Raw genomic sequence first — 24,931 nt, forward strand, 5'->3', positions numbered from 1 at the left:
TATATTTGCCTGTCATTTAACTTTAGTAGTCAGCAAAGTTATTTTTTTTAAGATTTTATTTATTTATTTGACAGACAGAGATCACAAGTAGACAAAGAAGCAGGCGGGGGGTGGGGGGGGGAGCAGGCTCCCTGCTGAGCAGAGAGCCCGATGCAGGGGCTCGATCCCAGGACCCTGGGATCATGACCTGAGTGGAAGGCAGAGGCTTTAACCCACTGAGCCACCCAGGCACCTCCAGAAAGTTATTTTTAAGGCAAATTCTGTGTATGAGAATTAGGATTAGTGTTTAAGATGCCACTCCTTGTGAAATCACGATTTTATTTTTAAAAATACACATTACTAGTTTTGATTACGTTAAAAATAGTTTTTTTCCATGTTTGTGATCTTTATACATAATGGGCAGATTTAACCAAAAATAACCACAGATTTTAAAACTGTTAGCATATTGGAGGTCACTGACATATATCTACTAAACGTTCTTTTCCATTCCAAGATTAACATAAAGGCCATTTTCTTACCTTCAGTGAAACAGGCTTCAGGTTCAAGGGTTTCCTCGGGTTCTACTACAGGCTGTTCTTCTGCTGGTGCACCAATGTCTACAGTGCTGCCTTCCGAGGAGCTACTGCTTTCATTAAGTTTCTGCGCATGAGATAGACATAAAAAGTACATCCCTTTAATTTCAGTAACAAATAGTTTAGAAAAAAGAAGAATTAGTGCTATGAACTGAGTTTGGATTCTCCTTGAAGCGAAGAGATTTTAAGTTTGAAGAAAAGAGGGTTGAATAAGAAAGGGAAATAAGGAAATTGTCTGTGTTTTCTCCTTTTCCATTACTCACAATTTTCGTGTGAAATCAAATTGTTACATTATGAAGTTACAAATGGTCCTCCGGAACTGGTACTAAGCCAACCACTGAATTAGAGAAGCCCCAAGAGGGAGGGTGAGGGGGAAGGAAAGTTAGTGTAATTTTTCTCATTTTGCAGATGAGGGAGCTAAGGGTCAGCCAGGTTAAGTAATTTGTCTAACATCATATAACCAGTAAATGAGAAAGCCAATATTTGAGAAAATTACTCCTGAGCCCAAAGTCCATGCTCTGTCTTCTGGGCAATCACACTGTTTCTAAAACAATATATTGATTCTCCTACCATTTTTTCTGTCAATTTAAAACTGAAAATAATCCATTGGAAAAAATAGCAAGTTTAGTCTAACAAGTGCAGAGAATCTAGAATTCGATCTTGAAGTGAAAAACAAAAAGCAAAGACACCTGTTCACACCACAAACTATGGAATTTTGTATAATATAAATATTCAGTATCTTCACAGAAATTGTTTCATCAGCTACAATAAGCTAGCTCTTGGGTAGCTGTAGACATGAGTTCTATTTAATTTTTGTTTACAGTAATTCTGCCAAACTAATTACATATTTGTTATAAAGCAAATGCCACAATAGTAACTTCTGTGCAAGCAATAATAAAACGCTTTTTTATATAGTTTTACTTCAAATCACAGGGAAATTTTGGTTGTTTTATTTCAAGTTTTTATTTAAATTTTAGTTAACATCTAGTGTAATATTGGCTTCAGGAGTACAATTCAGTAATTCATTGCTTACGTATAGTACCCAGCTCACAGGGAGATTTTTTTAAAGTAATACTTGGGAAGTCTTTAAAAATTTTGGACAAATCCACCTTTTGTTTACCACAGTTCTTCAGATATGGTACCAAATATCAGCCTCCATATCAAACTTAGTATCCATTCCTAAGTACCGTTATTAGTCACCTAGATTTCAGATTTCCAATCAGCCACTGTGAGTATTAAGGTAAGCCTCTGCCTTCAGCTCGGTTCATGATCCCAGGGTCCTGGGATCGACCCCCACCTCGGGCTCCTTGCTCAGCAGGAAGCCTGCTTCTCCCTCTCCTACTCCCCCTGTTTGTGTTTCTGCTCTCGCGCTCTCTGTCAAATAAATAAATAAAATCTTTAAAAAAAAGGTAAAAAGATGTGAACCTAAAATAATATGCAATTAATTTTATCAAATGCCTCCTGATTGCCTCCATAAATATCCTCCTCTGATGTGTCTTGTGTGGATAATGATAAAATAAATTGCTACATTTTTTATATTCACAGAATTACTCCAGGTCTAACTAGTTCAAATTTTCTACAGATGAGAGTGCTATTGCCAATATATCAAACTTTATTCTTAGGAATATTCTTGAACATCAGCTATTCTTCTGTACAACCCAACTTTGTAATATATTGCCAGTTACTAGGTATAGACAAGTGATCCCACACATGCTTACAAATTAATTTCCAAATACTTCTCAAGCAATACAAGTATATTCTATAGTCTGCCTGAACTATTGTAAGAAAGTAAAGGTGTGCCTAATGTTACTCAGACTCAACATGCTCTCAGTCATGACTTTTTTTTCCCCCTATCCTAACCTATTCCTTTAACCAAGTTTTCTTTTTTTTTTTTTTTTAACATTTTGGTGGCTTTTTTTTTTTTTTAAAGATTTTATTTATTTATTTGACACAGAGAGAGAGATCACAAGCAGGCAGAGAGGCAGGCAGAAACAGAGAGGGAAGCAGGCTTCCTGCCGAGCAGAGAGCCTGATGCAGGGTTCAATCCCAGGACCCTGAGACCACGACCTGAGCCGAAGGCAGGCCTAACCCACTGAGCCATCCAGGCACCCCTTCTTTAACCAAGTTTGATGCTGGTTGTTTGCAATATCATTCTTTGAGCAAACAGACTCAAACTCTCCTTTGTTCTTACTGTTTTCTAATATTGACAGTAATCTAAAGTCAAATTTGTTAAATTCTACCTTTGAAATAACCCGTCTCTCAGTCTCATCTTCCAAATTCCTATTTGGTGAATGAATACCTCTGTTTCATATATTATTGCCAAATGAAGCTTTTTGTTTTGTTTTGTTTTGTTTTGTTTTTTGTCTCCACTTAGCACTCCAACTAAATTTCCTGAATCTATCCTTCACAGAAGTTGTGTTTTAACCAAGGTGAACTTCTTAATGCTCTCAGGCTGTTGCTCACAGTGGTTATTTTTGCCCATCATTGTGGAAGAATAATAATCACTCTCATCTAAACCCCCTTCCCCACTTTATCTGCCCCACCCTTTGGGCACATACTGCTTTTTATCTAACCTACATCTATTCTAATTGACTTACTGCAGGAACAGTGGTTGGCACTTTGTCTGTAAGAACACAATGACCCATGCTCTTGGTGTGCTAAAACCACTCAAACGATCGGCTACATTCTATCATACCTGTGCATTTCTGCTTTCACCAAGTGAGTTGTTTGCTTATCAAGAATAAGTCATGGGGCACCTGGGTGGCTCAGTGGTTAAGCCTCTGCTTTCAGCTCAGGTCATGATCTCAGGGTCCTGGGATCGAGTCCCACATCGGGCTCTCTGCTCTGCAGGGAGCCTGCTTCCTCCTCTCTCTCTCTCTCTGCTTGCCTGTCTGCCCACTTGTAATCTCTCTCTGTCAGATAAATAAAATCTTAAAAAAAAAAAAAAAGAATAAGTCATGTTTGGGGTGCCTGGGTGGCTCAGTGGGTTAAGCCTCTGCTTTCGGCTCAGGTCATGATCCCAGAGTCCTGGGATGGAGCCCCACACCCGGCTCTCTGCTCAGCAGGGAGCCTGCTTCCCCCACCCTCTTCTGCCTGCCTCTCTGCCTACTTGTGATTTCTGTCAAATAAATAAATAAAATCTTAAAAAAAAAAAGAAGTAATGTTTGTTTTCAAATCAATGTACTACTTTAAATTACTGTAATTATATAATTCACTTTTACATAAGTTGATAAAATGAATGAAAAGGTGGTTTTGTTATATCCATAAAAACTAAATTGAAATCATTGTATAAATTTAATGAAGGCAAATTCCCCACACATATACATACACATGAAAAAAATCTGTCATAAAATTGGTCATGAATAATTGCTAAAAAAAAAAAAAAAGGGAGGGGGACTAGGTATATGCATTTCTTGAAGAATGCCTAATTCAGGTTGCTTTATAAGGTTCTTAAGATCTCTGACCTCTTTGGAGAAAACCTAAACTAGAAATCGTAGTTGATGAGTTACAGGTGTGGCTCATGCCAAAGTGATGGTGCAGAACTGCCAACAAGGAATGCATGCTGGGACAAGAGGCCTCAAGTCACATTTTTATGTAAGTATCTATCATGTTTCAAAATGAAGCCGTTTAATGTCTGGGATGTAGAAGGAATTTGTATACCTTTTGGGAGTGGGACATGATTACAAATTAGATTTAAAAAATACTATTCCTCTTTGGCTTACATAACTTCCTAAATCAACATTTTGCCAAGAAACCCTGGTAAGCCATCTCATGGCAGGATAGACCCTGATTCTCATGCCAGTCAGGGAAACTTGCCCCAACGTTCAAGCCATAATAATGTCAGATAAAGTGACTTAAATTTTGCTCATTCCTGCTTAAGAAAATAAATAAAACAAAACAAAACATACCCTAACCAGAAAGAAATGTCAATGCTTTTTACACATGATGTAAATACATGAGTATTAGTGTAAGAGAGAAAAGAAAAACAACTAAAATAAAACAGATGCAGAAATGACTGAGCTGAAGTGTGTCTAGGCCATCCATGGGAGGCAAGAAGGGTTTGGATTGATGAGCTACATAAAGAACGTTAATAAGTAAGTTTGAAATTAATGAACTAAATAACCAATGTATTAGAAATCGATTAAAATACAAAAAAAGCTAATAAATAAGGGCACCAAGACCTTTCTAATAAAAACGAGAGGATGCAAGCATTTAATTCTTACAAGTTGTATGTAAAAACACTGCATGCTTAGACATTGATGTACTTCAGAATTAAAAGAAACTTGTTTTTGCAGATGATGAATTGTACTATTAAATTCTCAATCAAGAATCATGTAAATGTCTAATATTCATCTTGCAATAAAAGGTGAGTATCTGTCATTATTACAGAAGAGAGATTTCCAACCTATGTTCTGTGGAGACAAGACTTCAACCCTGGGAGAAGGATGAAGGCCGATGAGGCAAGTTCTTGTTGTAATGTAACGTAGTGTTCTATAACTCATAGTCTTTTAGGATTTGAAATGGTACAAGAGAGATGTGATATTGAAAATGGTAAGAAAAAAGGAAAAAGAAAAGAAAATGGTAAGAAGGCAGGGCACCCAGGGACGCCTGGGTGGCTCAGTTGGTTAAGCAGCTGCCTTCGGCTCAGGTCATGATCCCAGCGTCCTGGGATCGAGTCCCACATCGGGCTCCTTGCTTGGCAGGGAGCCTGCTTCTCCCTCTGCCTCTGCCTGCCACTCTGTCTGCCTGTGCTCACTCTCGCTTCTCTCTCTATGACAAATAAATAAAATCTTAAAAAAAAAAAAAAAAGAAGAAGGCAGGGCACCTGGGTGGCTCAGTCCTTAGGTATCTGCCTTCGGTTCAGATCATGATCCCGGGGTCATGGGATCGAGCCCTGCATCGGGCTCCCTGCTCAGCGGGAAGTCTGCTTCTCTCCCTCTCCCACTCCCCCTGCTTGTGTTCCTTCTCTTGCTCTTGCTCTGTCAAATAAATAAATAAAATCTTTAGGAAGAAAAACAATAAAATGATAAGAAGGCCATGCAGGGACAAACCTGGACTCAGGAAGAGATAAGGCAATAGAAGCTCAGGGTGGGTATGGCTGGGAGGTGTGCACTGAGTCATAGGTGCTGGGTCTATGTCTAGAAAAATCCTTGATTGTCTCTGGCCAAGGATGGGAGAAGCAAAAGTAATACCTACTCCCACCTTGGATATAGAGAAACCACTCACGTATAACCAGGCTTTTAAGTTACTTTCCCTACTAGCTCTATGTCCAATATTCATTTACTCACTAAACATATACTAGGAGATATTATATTCTGAGATTTGTGTTAAGTCTCTGTCTCACAGAAACCCTTCATCAGCATAATGCATTATTTATCTGGGCTTTTTTTTTCTTTTCCTTTGCTGCCTTTCCCCCTTTTTTATTGGCCAAAGTGGAATGTACAAAGTACTTTATGGTTACTTTAATGTTAATTTATTAAAATTAAGGTTAATCATTTTAAGGTTCATCTCAATTATGTTTTTCTTCTGTCAATTGTCCCCGTCTTTTGCCTATTTTTCTAGTGGAGTGTCTGTGTTCTTATTGCACTTCAGTTGCTCTTTAGAAACAGAAAGTCATTTGAGTTTCCTTGACATGTAATATTTGCCAAATAAATTAGTTCTTGCCTGCTGGGTATCAAATTGCCACAAACTTAGCAGCTTAAAACAAAACCAGTTTATTATCTCAGCGTTTCTGTAGGTCAGGCGCTACACAGATTCTGTACTCAGGGTCTCACTGAGATACAGCTAAGGTGTTGGCTGGGACTGCAGTTCCCATCTGAGGCTTAGGATCCACCAACCTGATGGCTGAGTTCATTTTCTTGCAGTTTTAAGACTGAAGTCCCTACTGTCCTGCTAGCTCATGGCCTTGAACCATTAGAGACCACCATAGTCCCTTGCCCCATAGGCCCTCGTATGCAGTCTTTCTTCTGAGCCGCCTGAGCATCTCTCTCTCTCCGGTACACTTATGTGACCACTGGGAGAAAACTACTCTGAAATGTTTCCTCTGATTAGGTCAGGCTCACCCAGGATAATCTCCCTTTGGCCATAGACATAACATAATCACAGAATGACATCTCATCATTGCCACAGGCTTTAACTGCGCTCAGGGGTGGGGATTATACAAGGGCGATATCTTTGGTGTCATCTTAGGATCTTGCCAACCATACCAAAGTCTGTGTGTTTTATTGGTTTTCTTTTCTAAGAACCACCTGCTATCCTAGTATCAACTGCTACATTGAAAATCCATCAATTTCTCTACTTATATTTCCTTCATTTTGTTTAATTTCCAATTTCTCAAACTAAGTTTTTTTGTCATGTTCTTTCATTCATTTTTTTTAAGGTTTAATTTATTTATTTGAGAGAAAGAAAGTGAGAAAGTACAATCAGCAGGGTGAGGGGCAGGGGGGTAAGCAGATTCCCCTCTGAGGGCAAAGCCCCATGTGGGGTTCATACTAGGGGCTGGACTTGGGGTTCCATTGTAGGACCCTGAGAATATGACCTCAGTCAGAAGCTTAACTGACTGAGCCACCCAGGCACCCCTCAATCCTTCTTGATCATTCTTGTCAATATTGACATTCAATGTCTGTTTGATGCTATTCCACAGATTCTGACAGAAAATGTTCTTATTTTCCAAATAACTACTTACATATTTTATTTGCTCCTTAACCCAATATTTGTTTAGGAAGGAATTTCTTAATTTTCAAATGGTTAGAACTTTTTCTTTCATTTTACTATTGACTTCTAGCTTACTTGTATTGTGATTAGATAATAACCCTATATGATATCTTCTATTTTGAATTTGAAGTTTATTTTACTATCCAGTACATTGTTAATTTATATAAATATATACACAGGCGCTTGAAAATAATAGTTTTCTGCATGTATAAATTTTGAGATAATATGTATATATTCATGACATTCACTTTTATTATTTAGATTATTCAAATTATCAGTGTCCCTACTTGATTTTTCTTTATTTTGTTTATCAAAGATATGAGAATGGTATTAAAACATTCACAACCATTTTTATGTACTTTTATCAATATATTCTTATATTTTTCATTGTTGAAATTAAAGATGATATGTCTCTGAATTCTTTATTTCATTGGAATAATAACACAATTAGTCAAAGAGGAAAAGAAAGACTTTCAGATATGTGGTAAGAACCTACCTCTAATAAAATACTTAAAAAATTGGATAACAGAGAAACCAGAATATTCTTAAACAAGTACTTTTGTTGATTTAAAAACCAATAAGGTGGGGCACCTAGGTGGCTCAGTTGATTAAGTGTCTGCCTTCCATTCAGGTAATGATTCAGGTAATGATTGGATCTAGCTCTGTATCTGCTTCTATATCTCCCCTCCCTCTCCCCCACCTCTTCCCTGCCCCTTCCTTCTCCCCCGGCTCAAATGCTCTTTCTTTCACTCATTCTGCCTCTCAAATAAATAAATCAAATCTTTTTTTAAAAAACCAATAAGGCCAATGAATTCTTCCTTTTTTGTTTTTAAATTCAAGTTTAATTTTACTTTGAAATTTGCCACCCAAATAATTTATCATTGGTTCTCACAGTTAGTTTTTGAGAGTAATAGACTATTTTAAAATTGATTTTCACATTTAAGTCATTAATCAAATTAATTTCCAGTGAGTTAGTTCATTTGAAACTATGTGTATGTTCACACATGACTCTCAAGCTAAATCCTATACTGACCTGTACTATTCAGGTATTTTTTGCAGGATGACTTAATAAGTGAGCTGAGATATGACCACATCATATCTAAAGCATTCACTTTGTCTTGTACAGCAGGGCATTCAATAACCACTTAATTACTACAACACTGGTGGTAAAAGTATTTTTCCTCCTCAGTGGATTTATGTAACATTTCTTGCTTTTAAAAAATGTTCTTTACTATAGCAAATGATTTTGACCTTGAGGGTGAAGCAAAACAAAGCACAGCAAATAAAATACTCTATAATATTTTTTAAGAGTAAATGATTAAATGGTTTATTCTTATTCTCTGACTTGATGACAAGGTGTTTATGCCTTTATTTTAGACTTCATTTCCTACAGGAAGCTTAATTATAGGGTTTAATAGTTCAAATTATAATAAGTGATAACTTTATTAAAATATAAATCTGGAATTTAAGGGTCAAAAGGATACAGAATATGTGTATGCATGTACACACGCATATGTATCTTTTTATTTTTGAAAAATATTTATTTTTTAAAATATTATTAATTAATTTATTTATTTGACAGAGATCACAAGTAGGCAGAGAGGCAGACAGACAGAAAGAGAGAGAGGGAAGCAGGCTCCCCACTGAGCAGAGAGCCCGATGCAGGGCTTGATCCCAGGACCCTGGGACCATGACCTGAGCTGAGGGTAGAGGCTTTAACCCACTGAGCCACCCAGGTGCCCCAAAAAAACTTATTTTTAAAGATATATTTATTTGAGAGAGAGAGAGAGAGCATGGGGGGTAGGTAGAAGGAGAAGGAGAGAGAGAATCTTAAGCAGACTCTGAGCCCAGTGCAGGGGTTTCATTTCACGGCCCTGAAATCATGACCTGAGTCAAATCAAGAGTTAGATGTTTATCTGACTAAGCCACCCAGGCACCCCCAAAACACTTATTTTTAATGCTAGGCATGTATTATTTTAAAGGTGGGCATTTTATGTTGTTATATATATTTTAAATCATATATAAATGAGATGCTCTATATCAAAAATATTAGTATTAATATTTTTTTAAGATTTTATTTATTTATCTGACAGAGAGAAATCACAAGTAGGCAGAGAGGCAGGCAGAGAGAGAGGAGGAAGCAGGCTCCCTGCTGAGCAGAAAGCCCGACGCAGTGCTCGATCCCAGGACCCTGAGATCATGACCTGAGCCGAAGGCAGCGGCTTAACCCACTGAGCCACCCAGGCGCCCCTAGTATTAATATTTTATTGTGTACATTATTTATGAGTAAATATTTCTGGTGTACACTAGCATATTAAAAATTTAAATGACCCCTATTAAAGACTCTCAACAAAGCAACAATATAATATCAAAGAAAAATACACTGTACTGAGATTTAGCATTTTTCACAGACTGGCTGGAAAAGTTAAATATTAACTCATTAATTCCCACAACATTCCTAAAACCCAGATCATTTCTTCATCAAGTTGTAAGTTGGAAGGGAAGTCTCCCGTGCATTATTCATATTTACTAAATATTAACTTGTTCTTATTAATTGTGAAATCTAGTGTTAGTCAAACACTTCACCAAAGTAGAAGGGCAAGTGAAGGAATACAGCTCTAATGCACTCTGAATTCTGCTTTAAAATATGTCAGACATGAATTTTGCATTTATCATTAAATATAAAAGAAATAGAACCTCTCATCATATATTGGACCAACAGAAAATTATCATAATGCAAATAAGTTAGAAACAAAAAAAGTGGGGCGGCTGGGTGGCTCAGTGGGTTAAAGCCTCTGCCTTCGGCTCAGGTCATGATCCCAGGGTCCTGGGATCAAGCCCCACATCAGGCTCTCTGCTCAGCAGGGAGCCTGCTTCCTCCTCTCTTTCTGCCTGCCTCTCTGCCTGCTTGTGATCTCTGTCTGTCAAATAAATAAATAAAATCTTGAAAAAAAAAAAAAGGAACAAAAAAAGTCTGCAAAATTGCATTTAAAATTCCCAAGCTACAAATCAAAGTTGTAAATCCAATGAGTATTTTCCACTGTTTTTAATTCATTTTGCCAAAATGGGCATAGAGTCTTAGTGTTCTTTTGACATTAATTGTTTGTAAATGATAACATTTTACAAATATTTAATAAGTATCTACTGACTGGAGGAACTATGTAACTATAACGAAAGAGTTAAAAGTTCTGTTTTGAGTCAGACAAGATTGGGTTTGAATCACAATTAGTGGTTTTATGAACTTTTAGCAATTATCTTCACCTCCTTAAGCTTTAGTTTCTAATTTGTAAAATTGTCCTTATGTCACATGATTGTTATAAGGATCAAACAATATAGCATGTGGAAAATGTCACGTGCTTACCCGATAAATGGTAATAAGTTTCATAACAGTATTATATATAGTTTGTAATATGTGTAATTGCTAGTATTTGACCTTATCAACTACCAAAAGTATCAGTCCATGCACAACAGCAGGATTAGGATTTGAAAAAGGAAATAGTGAAGATAATAGACCGAGTACCTGCCCTCAAAGCATTCACAGTCAGATGGAAGATACACATGAGCAAACAGTTGTCACTCACTGTCATTGAGTTAGCACAGGGTATCTTGAGAGCAGCACCTAACTCAGTCTAAGAAGGGAAGGTAAAAGAAAGTAACACTTGGGAAGAGAAGGATGAGTTGGGTGGGGTTTGGGCATGGGGAGAGGATGGCATAAGAATGGTGCCTGGGTGGCTCAGTGGGTTAAAGCCTTGGCCTTCGGCTCGGGTTGTGATCTCAGCGCCCTACGATCGAGCCCCGTATTGGGCTCTCAGCTCAGCAGGGAGCCTGCTTCCCTCTCTCTCTGCCTGGCTCTCTGCCTACTTGTGATCTCTGTCTGTCAAATAAATAAAACAAATCTAAAAAAAAAAAAGAGAGAGAGAATATTCTGTATGGAGAGAACAGGTATAAGGATCAGAACCTGACAAAGCATGGGGAGTTTTAGGAAACAAAAGATCAGTGTACTTGGATGGGGAGAGATGATGAATACTATGCGAGGCTGGAAAGGTTGAGGATGGTCAATTTTTGCAAGGACTCGTAAGCCATGGTAAGTAGTATAGACTGCAAGCATGGGGCAACTCCTGAAAGGTTAGAAAGAGGGGTGAGCTACAACCAGATTTGCCTTTTAGAAAGACCACTTATTATGTAGGGAGTAGAGCAGTGAGAGAGAACATTTGTGAAGGTTGCAGCAGTTAAATCTGAGAGATGATGATGATTGCCATTGTGTGGAGCTGGTGGAGATGCAGAGGAGACAAAGATGCATCAAGTTGGCAGTACCTGGCAATCAATCAGATGTAAGGAAGAAGGGGTTTGGGTATCCACTGGTTAGATGGTAGCACTTCTCATATAGCATCGTTACCATCTCATAAAGATCATAGCCCTCACACACTATAGCTCGGAATAAGGAAATAGTCAAGAGCTGGAAGGGACACACCCAACCAATGTCCAGATGGGACTCTACCAAGAGCTCCATGAACATCTGTCAGGCAATTATATGAAAATTCTGAGTGTTTTCTTTTCTTTTCCTTCTTCTCTCCTCCCTGCCCCCTCCCCAAAGAGAAGCTGCATCTAAAAGCAAACTGCTTACTTACCGTGACTTAGGAATAGTCTTGCTCAATTTATTTATCTGCATGCTTTCAGAAGGTAGGACTGGTAACACAAAACATGTCACTTACTTACATGATGCCAATTAACACTGACCCAGCACCTCATTTGTGCCAGGTACTGTGGAAGTTACTTGAAGTATAAAGATATGTATCACCACAGTTCTTATTCTCAAGTTGCTCACAAGATTAGCAAGTAGGATAGACAGATACACAACAGAGAAATAGAGTGCAATGCATACCTTTCATTGTATGCAGCCATTAATTCTAGTTGGGGAAAATCCAGAGGGCTTTCCAGAATTAAGAGTTGTTTGCTATAGTGAGCATCAGAGCAACAATATATTTTTGTGGAGTGAATACATGGACAAAGTCTTGAATATTGATTCAAAGGTCATTTTGTTTTGTTAGATTTTGCAGAGAATGGCAAGGAGAAGAAGGTAATTTCAAACAAGAAATGTTGGAGTCCAAGGACGGAAATTTCATGGAGCAGTGTGACTAGAACTGAGCTGAGTCATGGGGAATTAGACTGATGAAATGAGTCTGATCAAGGTTGTCCAATTGCTCATGATATATTTAAGACTGCCTTTTTTCCTCCCATGGAAATGTGTTTCAGAGGGTAATTCTAGTGATACAGATGAAATAATAGGACAGGAAGTGGGAGGTCAAGATTGGAGATGGATTTAGGAGATAAAACCCATAGGATTTGGCAGTAAATTTGACGAGGGCCTTCCTATTAGAGAAGTTGAGAATGAATCCAAGCTTCTCATAAGCTACTTGTGAGCTTGTATGGTTGGGAGGAAAGTAGCCTGGATTTCTGGAAGCCAGGGAATGACAGAGCTTAAAGAATTAGGAAATATTGCAGACAATCAAGTGAGATAGGGTCACTGAACTTGGCAAATAAGAGAACATCAATGATATTTGAAAAAGAGAAAGGTAGGGGACGAAACCAGAAAGGAGATATTTGAAGGTGACTGAGCAGTGGAAAATGGGAAGACAGTGAGTATAATCTAATCTATCTTTTAAAGATTGGCAATGAATTCAAGGACAGAAACTCAAGGAAGAGATGAGATCAAAGGAACGTTTAAAATATACATGATTTTATTTTATTTTAGGATGGGAGTCTTCTCCTTTTATGTGAGTTTGTGGGAAGGGCTTCTGAAGGAGAAAGTGTAACACAGGGTGGAGGCAATAGTTGCTGCATCAGAGACCATGAGGATTTGCGAAGAGACCGTACAGAAAGAACAGTTGGGGGCATACACATCTATCCCCCAGAGACTTTTAATATCCCTAGGTATGTTGTGCGATGTTTTCCAGTGGAGAAAATTATGTTATCATGGTGTTCATGAGTTAGGGTATTTGCAAAAATCTACATACATATCCATTTTGACTCTAGCTAAACTAGAAACTCCCTATTCTTATTTCTTTATTTAACAGGTATTTACTGAGCACCTACTCTATGCTAGGTTCCATGATGAAGGTGGGCTATACTTTGGTAAATGAAATGGACTAAACCCTCTCAGCTACATTTAAAAATTGAGCATTGTTCACATAAGGCATTCTCCGTAGACCTTTCTGTGGTAGTATACATTTAGTCTACTGAGCAGTATATGCTTTGGTTGGGAATTATCATATGTTCTTTATCCCAAATACAGTAAAGGTAAAAGTATTAAATAAACGAATATTCATAAAGCAGCAAATAACCATTATTTTAACATAGATATTATAATTGAGAGGGAAAATGGTAGTCTAGAAGTAAATCTTCACTTATAAACATTTTGTACTCACTGTGGCCTTAAAGTGAGTGAGACCTGGTTTAGTGTTTCATCTGTTCCCAAAGACTTCATAAGCTAACGATGCAACTACAGAAGTGCTTCCAAATGATTTGGAAGATTCTTCCAGGTAGCATTAAATTCAGAAGTGTACCTTCCTAAAACACAGCTTGGAGCAATCATAGTTCAAGAGGATGAATGCTCTATAATTAGAAGTAGACCTCCATAGGTCAGTGTGGGATGCAGAAGCAGATTGGTCTAACCTTCAGGCCAGCGCTGAAGGAAGAGGATCCTCCAGGACCAAGGGAGAGGACTCAGACACTTGTGACTATGCCATTAACTTATGCCCAGTGTTAAGGTATTGGTAGTTAAGACCAGCTCTATCATGGATACCTATTCTTAGTACTTCAATAAACAATATCATTAATTTTAAAGTAAAACCAAAGAAAACATTTTTTCAGACACGGTTAAGGAGATTTAGTGTAATAATCAAGAACATGGACTGTGTTGCCAACTGCCTGAATTCTTCTAGTCCAGGATCAGTCCTTACTATCTGTGCGAGTGGCAAGCTACTTAAACGCTGCATTCAATGACCTTATCCAAAAGATAGGAATAATCTCTCTGTTGGTATGAAGATAGAATAAGAAAATGCATCTAAAACCCTACGAACAGTGTTTTCCTATGGTTAAACACTCAACAAATGATATCTATTATTAGCATGACCTGAATTACAAAGATCCAAATAACATTTTTACTCATTCTACGGTTCACTCATTGCAAAAATAAGTATACTTTGCCCCTAACTAGCTTAGTAATATATTATTTTATTCCAAAAAGGTGTAAGTTTAACCACTCAATTTATTTAAAAATATTGATGCAGACAGAATTATAGTAGTAATTGTACTGTTAATCACCTTAAGTTTTTGAGCACTTTGAACTTCCAAATAGCTTTTGAGTCCTCATTACGTTCCTATAAGCACCAGAGGACAGTTGACCCCCTTTTACAAATTAGGAAATGGAATAATATAGAGTTAGTGACTTGCCAACTAAAGTTAAGGCCACCAGACTTTTAGGCTAGTTCTCCAAAGAAATCAACCCAAACTCTAAAAGTTATTGAGCACACATTTGTGCCTAACACTGCAGTTGGCCTCAGAAGACTAAAATTATATAAAATACAATCTTTAATCAAAGAAACTTATTTTCTAATTGGGGAGATATGATTTTATATTGCTAGTTTTTCCCAGTTTTTAAAGCTCTTCAAAATCTGTCTAAGCCACCATTCCTTATTATTAATTTTCAGTGGAAACCCTGATTTCTAACTGATCTATTATTCTTACTATTGCATGAGTCAAGAAACTTTATGAAGTTTTAAAAACAATTCCTTAGGTTATTTGAATATACTTTGTGGATTGAAGTCTGCAGGGACTTACATAAGTGTTGAATATGACCCATGCAATGCCTTTCCTGCATTTGGGGACAAACATGGGACAAGTATAGAAAGATAGCCCAAGGATTTGTCCTGGAATGGGGGATAGTGGTGCATAAGTGTGCACCTCATGGGGGAGGCAAAACAAATACAGGTTTCCCTTTTATATGTCTCTTCATTTGCAGTCTGTTCTTTGTTTTCTGGAAACTGAGGCAGTCTGCTCCTTGTATACTCCTATAGCTTCATCTCCTGTGACTTTATATCACAGAAACACATCCTGTTTATAAACACATCCTGTTGTGTCTTGTCTCTAGGTTTCTGTATATTTATTCTTTTTTTTTTAATTTTATTTTTTATAAACATATATTTTTATCCCCAGGGGTACAGGTCTGCGAATTGCCAGGTTTACACACTTCACAGTACTCACATAGCACATACCCTCCCCAATATCCATAACCCCACCCCCCCTTCTCCCAAACCCCCTCCCCCCATCAACCCTCAGTTTGTTTTGTGAGATTAAGAGTCACTTATGGGATGGTCTCAGGGTCCTGGGATCGAGCCTTGCATTGGGCTAGTTGCACAGTGGGGAGCCTGCTTCCCTCTCTCTCTCTGCCTGCCTCTCTGTCTACTTATGATCTCTCTCTGTCAAATAAATAAATAATATCTTAAAAAAAAAAAAGAGTCACTTATGGTTTGTCTCCCTCCCAATCCCATCTTGTTTCATTTACTCTTCTCCTACCCCCTTAACCCCACATGTTGCATCTCCTCTCCCTCATATCAGGGAGATCATATGATAGTTGTCTTTCTCCGATTGACTTATTTCACTAAGCATGATACCCTCTAGTTCCATCCACGTCGTCGCAAATGGCAAGATTTCATTTCTTTTGATGGCTGCATAGTATTCCATTGTGTATATATACCACATCTTCTTTATCCATTCATCTGTTGATGGACATCTAGGTTCTTTCCATAGTTTGGCTATTTTGGACATTGCTGCTATAAACATTCGGGTGCACGTGCCCCTTCGGATCACTACGTTTGTATCTTTAGGGTAAATACCCAGCAGTGCAATTGCTGGGTCATAGGGTAGTTCTATTTTCAACATTTTGAGGAACCTCCATGCTGTTTTCCAGAGTGGTTGCACCAGCTTGCATTCCCACCAACAGTGTAGGAGGGTTCCCCTTTCTCCGCATCCTCGCCAGCATCTCTCATTTCCTGACTTGTTAATTGTAGCCATTCTGACTGGTGTGAGGTGATATCTCATGGTGGTTTTGATTTGTATTTCCCTGATGCTGAGTGATATGGAGCACTTTTTCATGTGTCTGTTGGCCATCTGGATGTCTTCTTTGCAGAAATGTCTGTTCATGTCCTCTGCCCATTTCTTGATTGGATTATTTGTTCTTTGGGTGTTGAGTTTGCTAAGTTCTTTATAGATTTTGGACACTAGCCCTTTATCTGATATGTCATTTGCAAATATCTTCTCCCATTCTGTCAGTTGTCTTTTGGTTTTGTTCACTGTTTCCTTTGCTGTGCAAAAGCTTTTGATCTTGATAAAATCCCAAAAGTTCATTTTTGCCCTTGCTTCCCTTGCCTTTGGTGATGTTCCTAGGAAGATGTTGCTGCGGCTGAGGTCAAAGAGGTTGCTGCCTGTGTTCTCCTCAAGGATTTTGATGGATTCCTTTCTCACATTGAGATCCTTCATCCATTTTGAGTCTATTTTCGTGTGTGGTGTAAGGAAATGATCCAATTTCATTTTTCTGCATGTGGCTGTCCAATTTTCCCAACACCATTTATTGAAGAGGCTGTCTTTTTTCCATTGGACATTCTTTCCTGCTTTGTCGAAGATGAGTTGACCATAGAGTTGAGGGTCTATTTCTGGGCTCTCTATTCTGTTCCATTGATCTATGTGTCTGTTTTTGTGCCACTACCATGCTGTCTTGATGATGACAGCTTTGTAATAGAGCTTGACATCCAGAATTGTGATGCCACCAACTTTGGCTTTCTTTTTCAATATTGCTTTAGCTATTCAAGGTCTTTTCTGGTCCCATATGAATTTTAGGATTATTTGTTCCATTTCTTTGGAAAAAAATGGATGGTACTTTGATAGGAATTGCATTAAATGTGTAGATTGCATTAGGTAGCATAGACATTTTCACAATATTTATTCTTCCAATCCAGGAGCATGGAACATTTTTCCATTTCTTTGTGTCTTCCTCAATTTCTTTCATGAGTACTTTATAGTTTTCTGAGTATAGATTCTTAGTCTCTTTGGTTAGGTTTATTCCTAGGTATCTTATAGTTTTGGGTGCAATTGTAAATGGGATGGACTCCTTAATTTCTCTTTCTTCTGTCTTGTTGTTGGTGTAGAGAAATGCAACTGATTTCTGTGCATTGATTTTATATCCTGACACTTGACTGAATTCCTGTACAAGTTCTAGCAGTTTTGGAGTGGAGTCTTTTGGGTTTTCCACATAGAGTATCATATCATCTGCAAAGAGTGATAGTTTGACTTCTTCTTTGCCGATTTGGATGCCTTTAATTTCCTTTTGTTGTCTGATTGCTGAGGCTAGGACTTCTAGTACTATGTTGAATAGCAGTGGTGATAACGGACATCCCTGCCGTGTTCCTGACCTTAGCGGAAAAGCTTTCAGTTTTTCTCCATTGAGAATGATATTTGCGGTGGGTTTTTCATAGATGGCTTTGATAATATTGAGGTATGTGCCGTCTATCCCTACACTTTGAAGAGTTTTGATCAGGAAGGGATGCTGTACTTTGTCAAATGCTTTTTCAGCATCTATGGGGGGTATCATATGGTTCTTGTTCTTTCTTTTATTAATGTGTTGTATCACATTGATTGATTTGCGGATGTTGAACCAACCTTGCAGCCCTGGAATAAATCCCACTTGGTCGTGGTGAATAATCCTTTTAATGTACTGTTGAATCCTATTGGCTAGTATTTTGGCGAGAATTTTTGCATCTGTGTTCATCAAGGATATTGGTCTGTAGTTCTCTTTTTTGATGGGATCCTTGTCTGGTTTTGGGATCAAGGTGATGCTGGCCTCATAAAATGAGTTTGGAAGTTTTCCTTGTATTTCTATTTTTTGGAACAGTTTCAGGAGAATAGGAATTAGTTCTACTTTAAATGTTTGGTAGAATTCCCCCGGGAAGCCGTCTGGCCCTGGGCTTTTGTTTGTTTGGAGATTTTTGATGACCGTTTCAATCTCCTTACTGGTTATGGGTCTGTTCAGGCTTTCTATTTCTTGCTGGTTCAGTTGTGGTAGTTTATATGTCTCTAGGAATGCATCCATTTCTTCCAGATTTTCAAATTTGTTGGCGTAGAGTTGCTCATAGTATGTTCTTATAATTGTCTGTATTTCTTTGGTGTTCGTTGTGATCTCTCCTCTTTCATTCATGATTTTATTTATTTGGGTGCTCTCTCTTTTCTTTTTGATAAGTCTGGCCAGGGGTTTATCAATCTTATTAATTCTTTCAAAGAACCAGCTCCTAGTTTCGTTGATTTGTTCTATTGTTTTTTTGGTTTCTATTTCATTGATTTCTGCTCTAATCTTTATGATTTCTCTTCTCCTGCTGGGTTTAGGGTTTCTTTCTTGTTCTATCTCCAGCTCCTTTAGGTGTAGGGTTAGGTTGTGTACCTGAGACCTTTCTTGTTTCTTGAGAAAGGCTTGTACCGCTATATATTTTCCTCTCAGGACTGCCTTTGTTGTGTCCCACAGATTCTGAACCATTGTGTTTTCATTATCATTTGTTTCCATGAATTTTTTCAATTCTTCTTTAATTTCCTGGTTGACCCATTCATTCTTTAGAAGGATGCTGTTTAGTCTCCATGTATTTGGGTTCTTTCCAAATTTCCTCTTGTGATTGAGTTCTAGCTTTAGAGCATTGTGGTCTGAAAATATGCAGGGAATGATCCCAATCTTTTGATACCGGTTGAGACTTGATTTAGGACCAAGAATGTGATCTATTCTGGAGAATGTTCCATGTGCACTAGAGAAGAATGTGTATTCTGTTGCTTTGGGATGAAAAGTTCTGAATATATCTGTGATGTCCATCTGGTCCAGTGTGTCATTTAAGGCCTTGATTTCCTTGTTGATCTTTTGCTTGGATGATCTGTCCATTTCAGTGAGGGGAGTGTTAAAATCCCCTACTATTATTGTATTCTTGTCGATGTGTTTCTTTGATTTTGTTATTAATTGGTTTATATAGTTGGCTGCCCCCACGTTAGGGGCATAGATATTTAAAATTGTTAGATCTTCTTGTTGGACAGTTCCTTTGAGTATGATATAGTGTCCTTCCTCATCTCTTATTATAGTCTTTGGCTTAAAATCTAATTGATCTGGTAGAAGGATTGCCACTCCTGCTTTCTTCTGATGTCCATTAGCATTGTAAATTCTTTTCCACCCCCTCACTTTAAACCTGGAGGTGTCTTCGGGTTTAAGATGAGTTTCTTGTAGGCAACATATAGATGGGTTTTGTTTTTTTATCCATTCTGATACCCTGTGTCTTTTGATTGGGGCATTTAGCTCATTAACATTCAGGGTAAGTATTGAGAGATATGAATTTAGTGCCATTGTATTGCCTGTAAGGTGACTGTTATTGTATATTGTCTCTGTTTCTTTCTGATCTACTACTTTTAGGGTCTCTCTTTGCTTAGAGGACCCCTTTCAATATTTCCTGTAGAGCTGGTTTGGTATTTGCAAATTCTTTCAGTTTTTGTTTGTCCTGGAAGCTTTTAATCTCTCCTTCTATTTTCAATGATAGCCTAGCTGGATATAGTATTCTTGGCTGCATGTTTTTCTCATTTAGTACTCTGAATATATCATGCCAGTTCTTTCTGGCCTGCCAGGTCTCTGTGGATAAGTCTGCTGCCAATCTAATATTTTTACCATTGTACGTTACAGACTTCTTTTCCCGGGCTGCTTTCAGGATCTTTTCTTTGTCACTAAGACTTGTCAATTTTACTATTAGGTGACAGGGTGTGGACCTATTCTTATTGATTTTGAGGGGGGGTTCTCTGAACCTCCTGGATTTTGATGCTTGTTCCCTTTGCCATAATGGGGAAATTCTCTCCAATAATTCTCTCCAATATACCTTCTGCTCCCCTCTCTGTTTCCTCTTCTTCTGGAATCCCAATTATTCTAATGTTGTTTCATCTTATGGTGTCACTTATCTCTCGAATTCTCCCCTCGTGGTCCAGTAGCTGTTTGTCCCTCTTTTGCTCAGCTTCTTTATTCTCTGTCATTTGGTCTTCTATATCGCTAATTCTTTCTTCTGCCTCATTTATCCTAGCAGTGAGAGCCTCCATTTTTGATTGCACCTCATTAATAGCTTTTTTGATTTCAACTTGGTTAGATTTTAGTTCTTTTATTTCTCCAGAAAGGGCTTTTATATCTCCCGAGAGGGTTGCTTTAATATCTTCCATGCCTTTTTCAAGCCCGGTAGAACCTTGAGAATCGTCATTCTGAACTCTATATCTGACATATTACCAATGTCTGTATTGATTAGGTCCCTAGCCTTTGGTACTGCTTCTTGTTCTTTTTTTTGTAGTGAATTTTTCTGCCTTGTCATTTTGTCCAGATAAGAGTATATGAAGGAGCAAGTAAAATACTAAAAGGGTGGCAACAACCCCAGGAAAATATGCTTTAGCCAAATCAGAAGAGATCCCAAATCGTGAGGGGGGAGAAAGGGGATAAAAAGGGGTTCAGAAAGAAAAAAAAAAAAAAGAAACTATTAAAAGAAAGCCGATAAAGAAAAAATATAAAAAGGAAAAAAATATATATATATTAGATAAACTATTTAAAAAACGTTAAAAAAGAAAATGGTAAAAGTTAAAAAAATTTAGCAGAAGGAGAGAAAAAAAATTGAAAAAGAAAAAAAAATTAAATTAACTGCAAGGCTAAAGAATCATGGGGAGAAAGCCATGAGTTCCGTGCTTTGCTTTCTTCTCCTCTGGAATTCTGCCACTCTCCTTGGTATTGAAACTGCACTCCTTGGTAGGTGAACTTGGTCCTGGCTGGGTTTCTCGTTGATCTTCTGGGGGAGGGGCCTGTTGTAGTGATTCTCAAGCGTCTTTGCCCCAGGCGGAGTTGCACTGCCCTTACCCGGGGCCGCGCTGAGTAATCCACTCGGGTTTGCTGGGTTTGCTTTCGGGAGCTTTTGTTCCCTGAGCGCTTTCCGTAGAGTTCTGGAAGACGGGAATGAAGATGGCGGCCTCCCGGTCTCTGGTCCGGAGGAGCCGAGAGCCCGGGGCCCCACTCCTCAGTGCGCCCTCAGAGAACAGCGCCCAATTACTCCCGTCACCCTGGCCTCCGGCCGCGCTCCGAGCTGACAGCCTGCGACTGGTTCAAGGTAACCCCAAGCTGAGAGCTCACTCCTCGGCTCTGTCTCTGTAGCCGGCTTCCCCGTTCTAATACCGGTAAGCTCTGCGACACTCAGACACCCCTGATCCTTCTGTGACCCTGTGGGACCTGAGGCTGCGCTGACCCCGCCTGGGTTTCACCCCGGTTAAGCCTCTGGAGCGATGTCCCTCAGTGGAACAGACTTTCAAAAGTCCTGATTTTGTGCTCCGTTGCTCCGCCACTCGCCGGGAGCCGGCCCCTACCCCCGCGGTCTATCTTCCAGTCGCTTTGGATTCACTTCTCTGCCAGTTCTACCTTTCAGATAGTGGTTGAGTTTCTGTTTCTAGAATTGCTGTTCTTCTTCTCTTCAATCTCCCGTTGGATTTGTAAGTGTTTGCAATCTTTAGATAAGCTATTTAGCTGATCTCCCGCTAACTGAAGTAGCTACTTCAGCTGCAACTTCTCCGCCATCTTGACTCCTCCCTCTATCTTTATTCTTTCTGACTGGAATGTTCTTTAGAAAAAAAGTTTCCTAACTTCTTCAAGGAGTTTACTGTATCAAGAATTTAATGAGACAGTTTAAAAATAAAACAGAAAATACAAAATCTGTCACTTTTCCAGATAAACCTTTAAAGCAATTCATTACAAAGGGCAGAAGGCAGACAACACAAAAGGACTAACAGTGGAATATGTTACTAGTAATTCTTACAAGAAAACACTGGCCAACAGAGTGTTGGGAATGCTATTAGTAATAATAATAGTAATGACAATTTATTAAATATTTATAATTTTTCAGCTTCTATGATAACTACTTCACATTTATTGTCTCTTTTTATACTCCACAGGAAGTATGAAGTAGGTGATTTTATCCTCATTTTTGAGATGAGACTTGAGGACTGGATAGTCAGGTAAGGCCACATGGTATGTGGCAAAAATGGAATCATAAAACACAATGTCTGGCTCCAGAGAATAATCTATTATGAATAACACTATAATTATGGGTTTACATGTCTAAAAACAAATGCTTAGATAATGGATAAGAAACAATGACCATTTATAACTTTAACTCAAGGCACTGATATAATTTCAATAATGATCCATTATAGATAAGGCTCATTATTGAAATCCAGGGATGGAAACATTAACAAATTCAAATGGAACAGGTTAGCAGAACCCATGGCATGTAACACGGTGAGTCAATAAGGTATGTCCTAACATGGAAATTCATATTTAAAAGTTGAAAATTATCTTTCTAAAATCTAAATATATATATAGTTGGCCCTTGAACAATGTGGGGGGGTGGAGGGTGCCGACCTCCTGTGCAGTCAAAAATCTGCATATAACTTTTGGCTCCCCCAAAACTCAAGTATTAATAGCCTACTGTTGATGAGAAACTTTACTGATAACAAAAACGGTTGATTAATACATATATATTTTGTATATATATTATATACTATATTCTTATAATAAAGTTAGAGAAAAGAAAATGTTATTAAGAAAGTAATAAGGAGGAGAAAATACATTTATGGTACTGTATTGTATTTATAAAAAAAAATCAGTGTATAAATGGTCCCATATAGTGCAAACCCATGTAGTGGGAGGGTCAATCATATATATGTGTGTGTGTATACATATGTATATATGTATTTGCATACACACATATGATAATTACCATACATGTATGTAAAACTATGGCTCATTTGCATCCTCCATTATTTAGTACAATCTCTGGCACATGGTAACTGCTGAATAAATGAAGGTAGGCAAAAGAATAAAGGCTAAAATGGGAAGAACCAAAATGATGAGATTCCTTTAATACCCTATAAGCTGCATTCCTAATTTAGAATTAAGAATCTTCATCTTTTAAGGCATCTGTCTTCAGTTTAAATCCATTAAAAGAAGAGCATCATACAAAGTGTGCCTTGCTTTGAAGAGAATACATATAAGACTAAAAAAGCAATGAGGAGAAATAACTTTATATGGGTTTATTTCTGACCAAGAAGGAAGAAATAAATGGTGAGCAAAAGTGCCAGAAAATTTGTGACAATATGGTGATTTATAAAAGAATATTTACAGAAAGTCAACTCAAAAATGAATGAAAGAAACTGAAATGTAATGGGGATGAATAGAAGTTTCAGTATTGAATATAAAAATTCAACTGGTTGAGATACAACTGCATTTCAATAGCTATTCTTGTAGAAAAAGATGAAGGATAATTACTTTCCTAGAAACCCAACATAGGGGCACTTGGGTGGCTCAGTCAGTTAAGCAGCTGCCTTCAGCTCAGATCATAATCCCAAGGTCCCAGGATGGAGCCCCGTGTCCAGCTCCCTGCTCAGCGGAGAGCCTGCTTTTCCCTCACCCTTTGCCTCTGCCTGCTACTCTGCCTATTTGTGCTCTCTCTCTGTCTCTCTGTCAGATAAAAAAAAAAAGAGAGACCCAACATAAATTGACAAGGTAAATGTCTAATAAAGAAAAAAAAAAAAAAGGGAGTAGAAGGCTGAGATGACATCAGGTAGCAGGGGATCAGCTAGATAGTTTATCAAACCATTCCGAACACCTACAAATCCAGCAGGAGATCAAAGAGAAGAAGAGCAGCAATTCTAGAAACAGAAAATCGACCACTTTCTGAAAGGTAGGACCCGCGTGAGAAGTGAATCCAAAGCAATGGGAAGACAGACTGCAGGGGGAGGTCCGGCTTTCGGCAAGAGGCAGAGCAACGGAGCACAAAATCAGAACTTTTAATTAAAAGTTTGCTGCACTGAGGGACATCGCTCCAGAGGCTAAGCCAGGATGAAGCCCATGAGGGGTCACAGAAGGATCAGGGGTGTCTGAGTGTTGCAAAGGTCACAGGTATTAGTGCAGGGAAGCCAGCTACAGAGACGGAGCCAAGGAGTGAGCTCTTAACTTGGGGTTACCTTATTGTGATCTGGGGTACAGGCCACTGCTCTGTGAGTAGGGTCCCCATAAGATCTGGGGAGACCCCCCTGGAAGAGTTAGGGTCTGTGGGTTTCGGAGACTCCAGGCGGGGCTGTGTGCCAGAGACAGAGAAGCTTGGTCATAGGCTGGGTGAGCTCGGAGCGCAGCCAGAGGCCAGGGAGACCAGAGTGATTGAGCGCTTTTCTCCGAGGGCGCACTGAGGAGTGGGGCCCTGAGCTCTCGGCTCCTCTGGGCCAGAGATTGGGAGGCCGCCATTTTCATTCCCATCCTCCGGAACACTACGGAAAGTGTTCAGGGAACAAAAGCTTCCAAAAGCGAACCCGAGTAGATTACTTAGCCTGGCCCCTGGTAAGGGCGGTACAATTCTGCCTTGGAAAAGACAATTGAGAATCACTACAACAGGCCCCTCCCCCAGAAGATCAACAAGAAATCTCGCCAAGACCAAGTTCACCTGCCAAGGAGAATGGGAGAATTCCAGAGAAAGAGAAAGCAAAGTATGGAATTCATGGCTTTC

General features: G+C 38.7%; 2 protein-coding genes across 11 annotated transcripts in view; both read right to left on the reverse strand.

Annotated features, from left to right (window-relative positions):
• LOC125095498 (sodium channel protein type 3 subunit alpha) overlaps positions 1 to 24,931 on the reverse strand; it is a 1,188,574-nt gene that overhangs the window by 834,307 nt on the left and 329,336 nt on the right. The window lies entirely within an intron of this gene.
• Positions 1 to 24,931, reverse strand: part of LOC125095495 (sodium channel protein type 1 subunit alpha) — a 152,912-nt gene that overhangs the window by 26,504 nt on the left and 101,477 nt on the right. For all 10 annotated transcript variants that reach the window (XM_047721972.1, XM_047721973.1, XM_047721971.1 and 7 more), the window contains one exon: positions 519 to 639. In XM_047721972.1, coding sequence (XP_047577928.1) covers positions 519 to 639 — 121 coding nt within the window. The remainder of the gene's footprint in view (positions 1 to 518; positions 640 to 24,931) is intronic.

This window comes from Lutra lutra, chromosome 3, assembly GCF_902655055.1.
Source record: "Lutra lutra chromosome 3, mLutLut1.2, whole genome shotgun sequence".
NCBI lineage: Eukaryota > Metazoa > Chordata > Mammalia > Carnivora > Mustelidae > Lutra > Lutra lutra.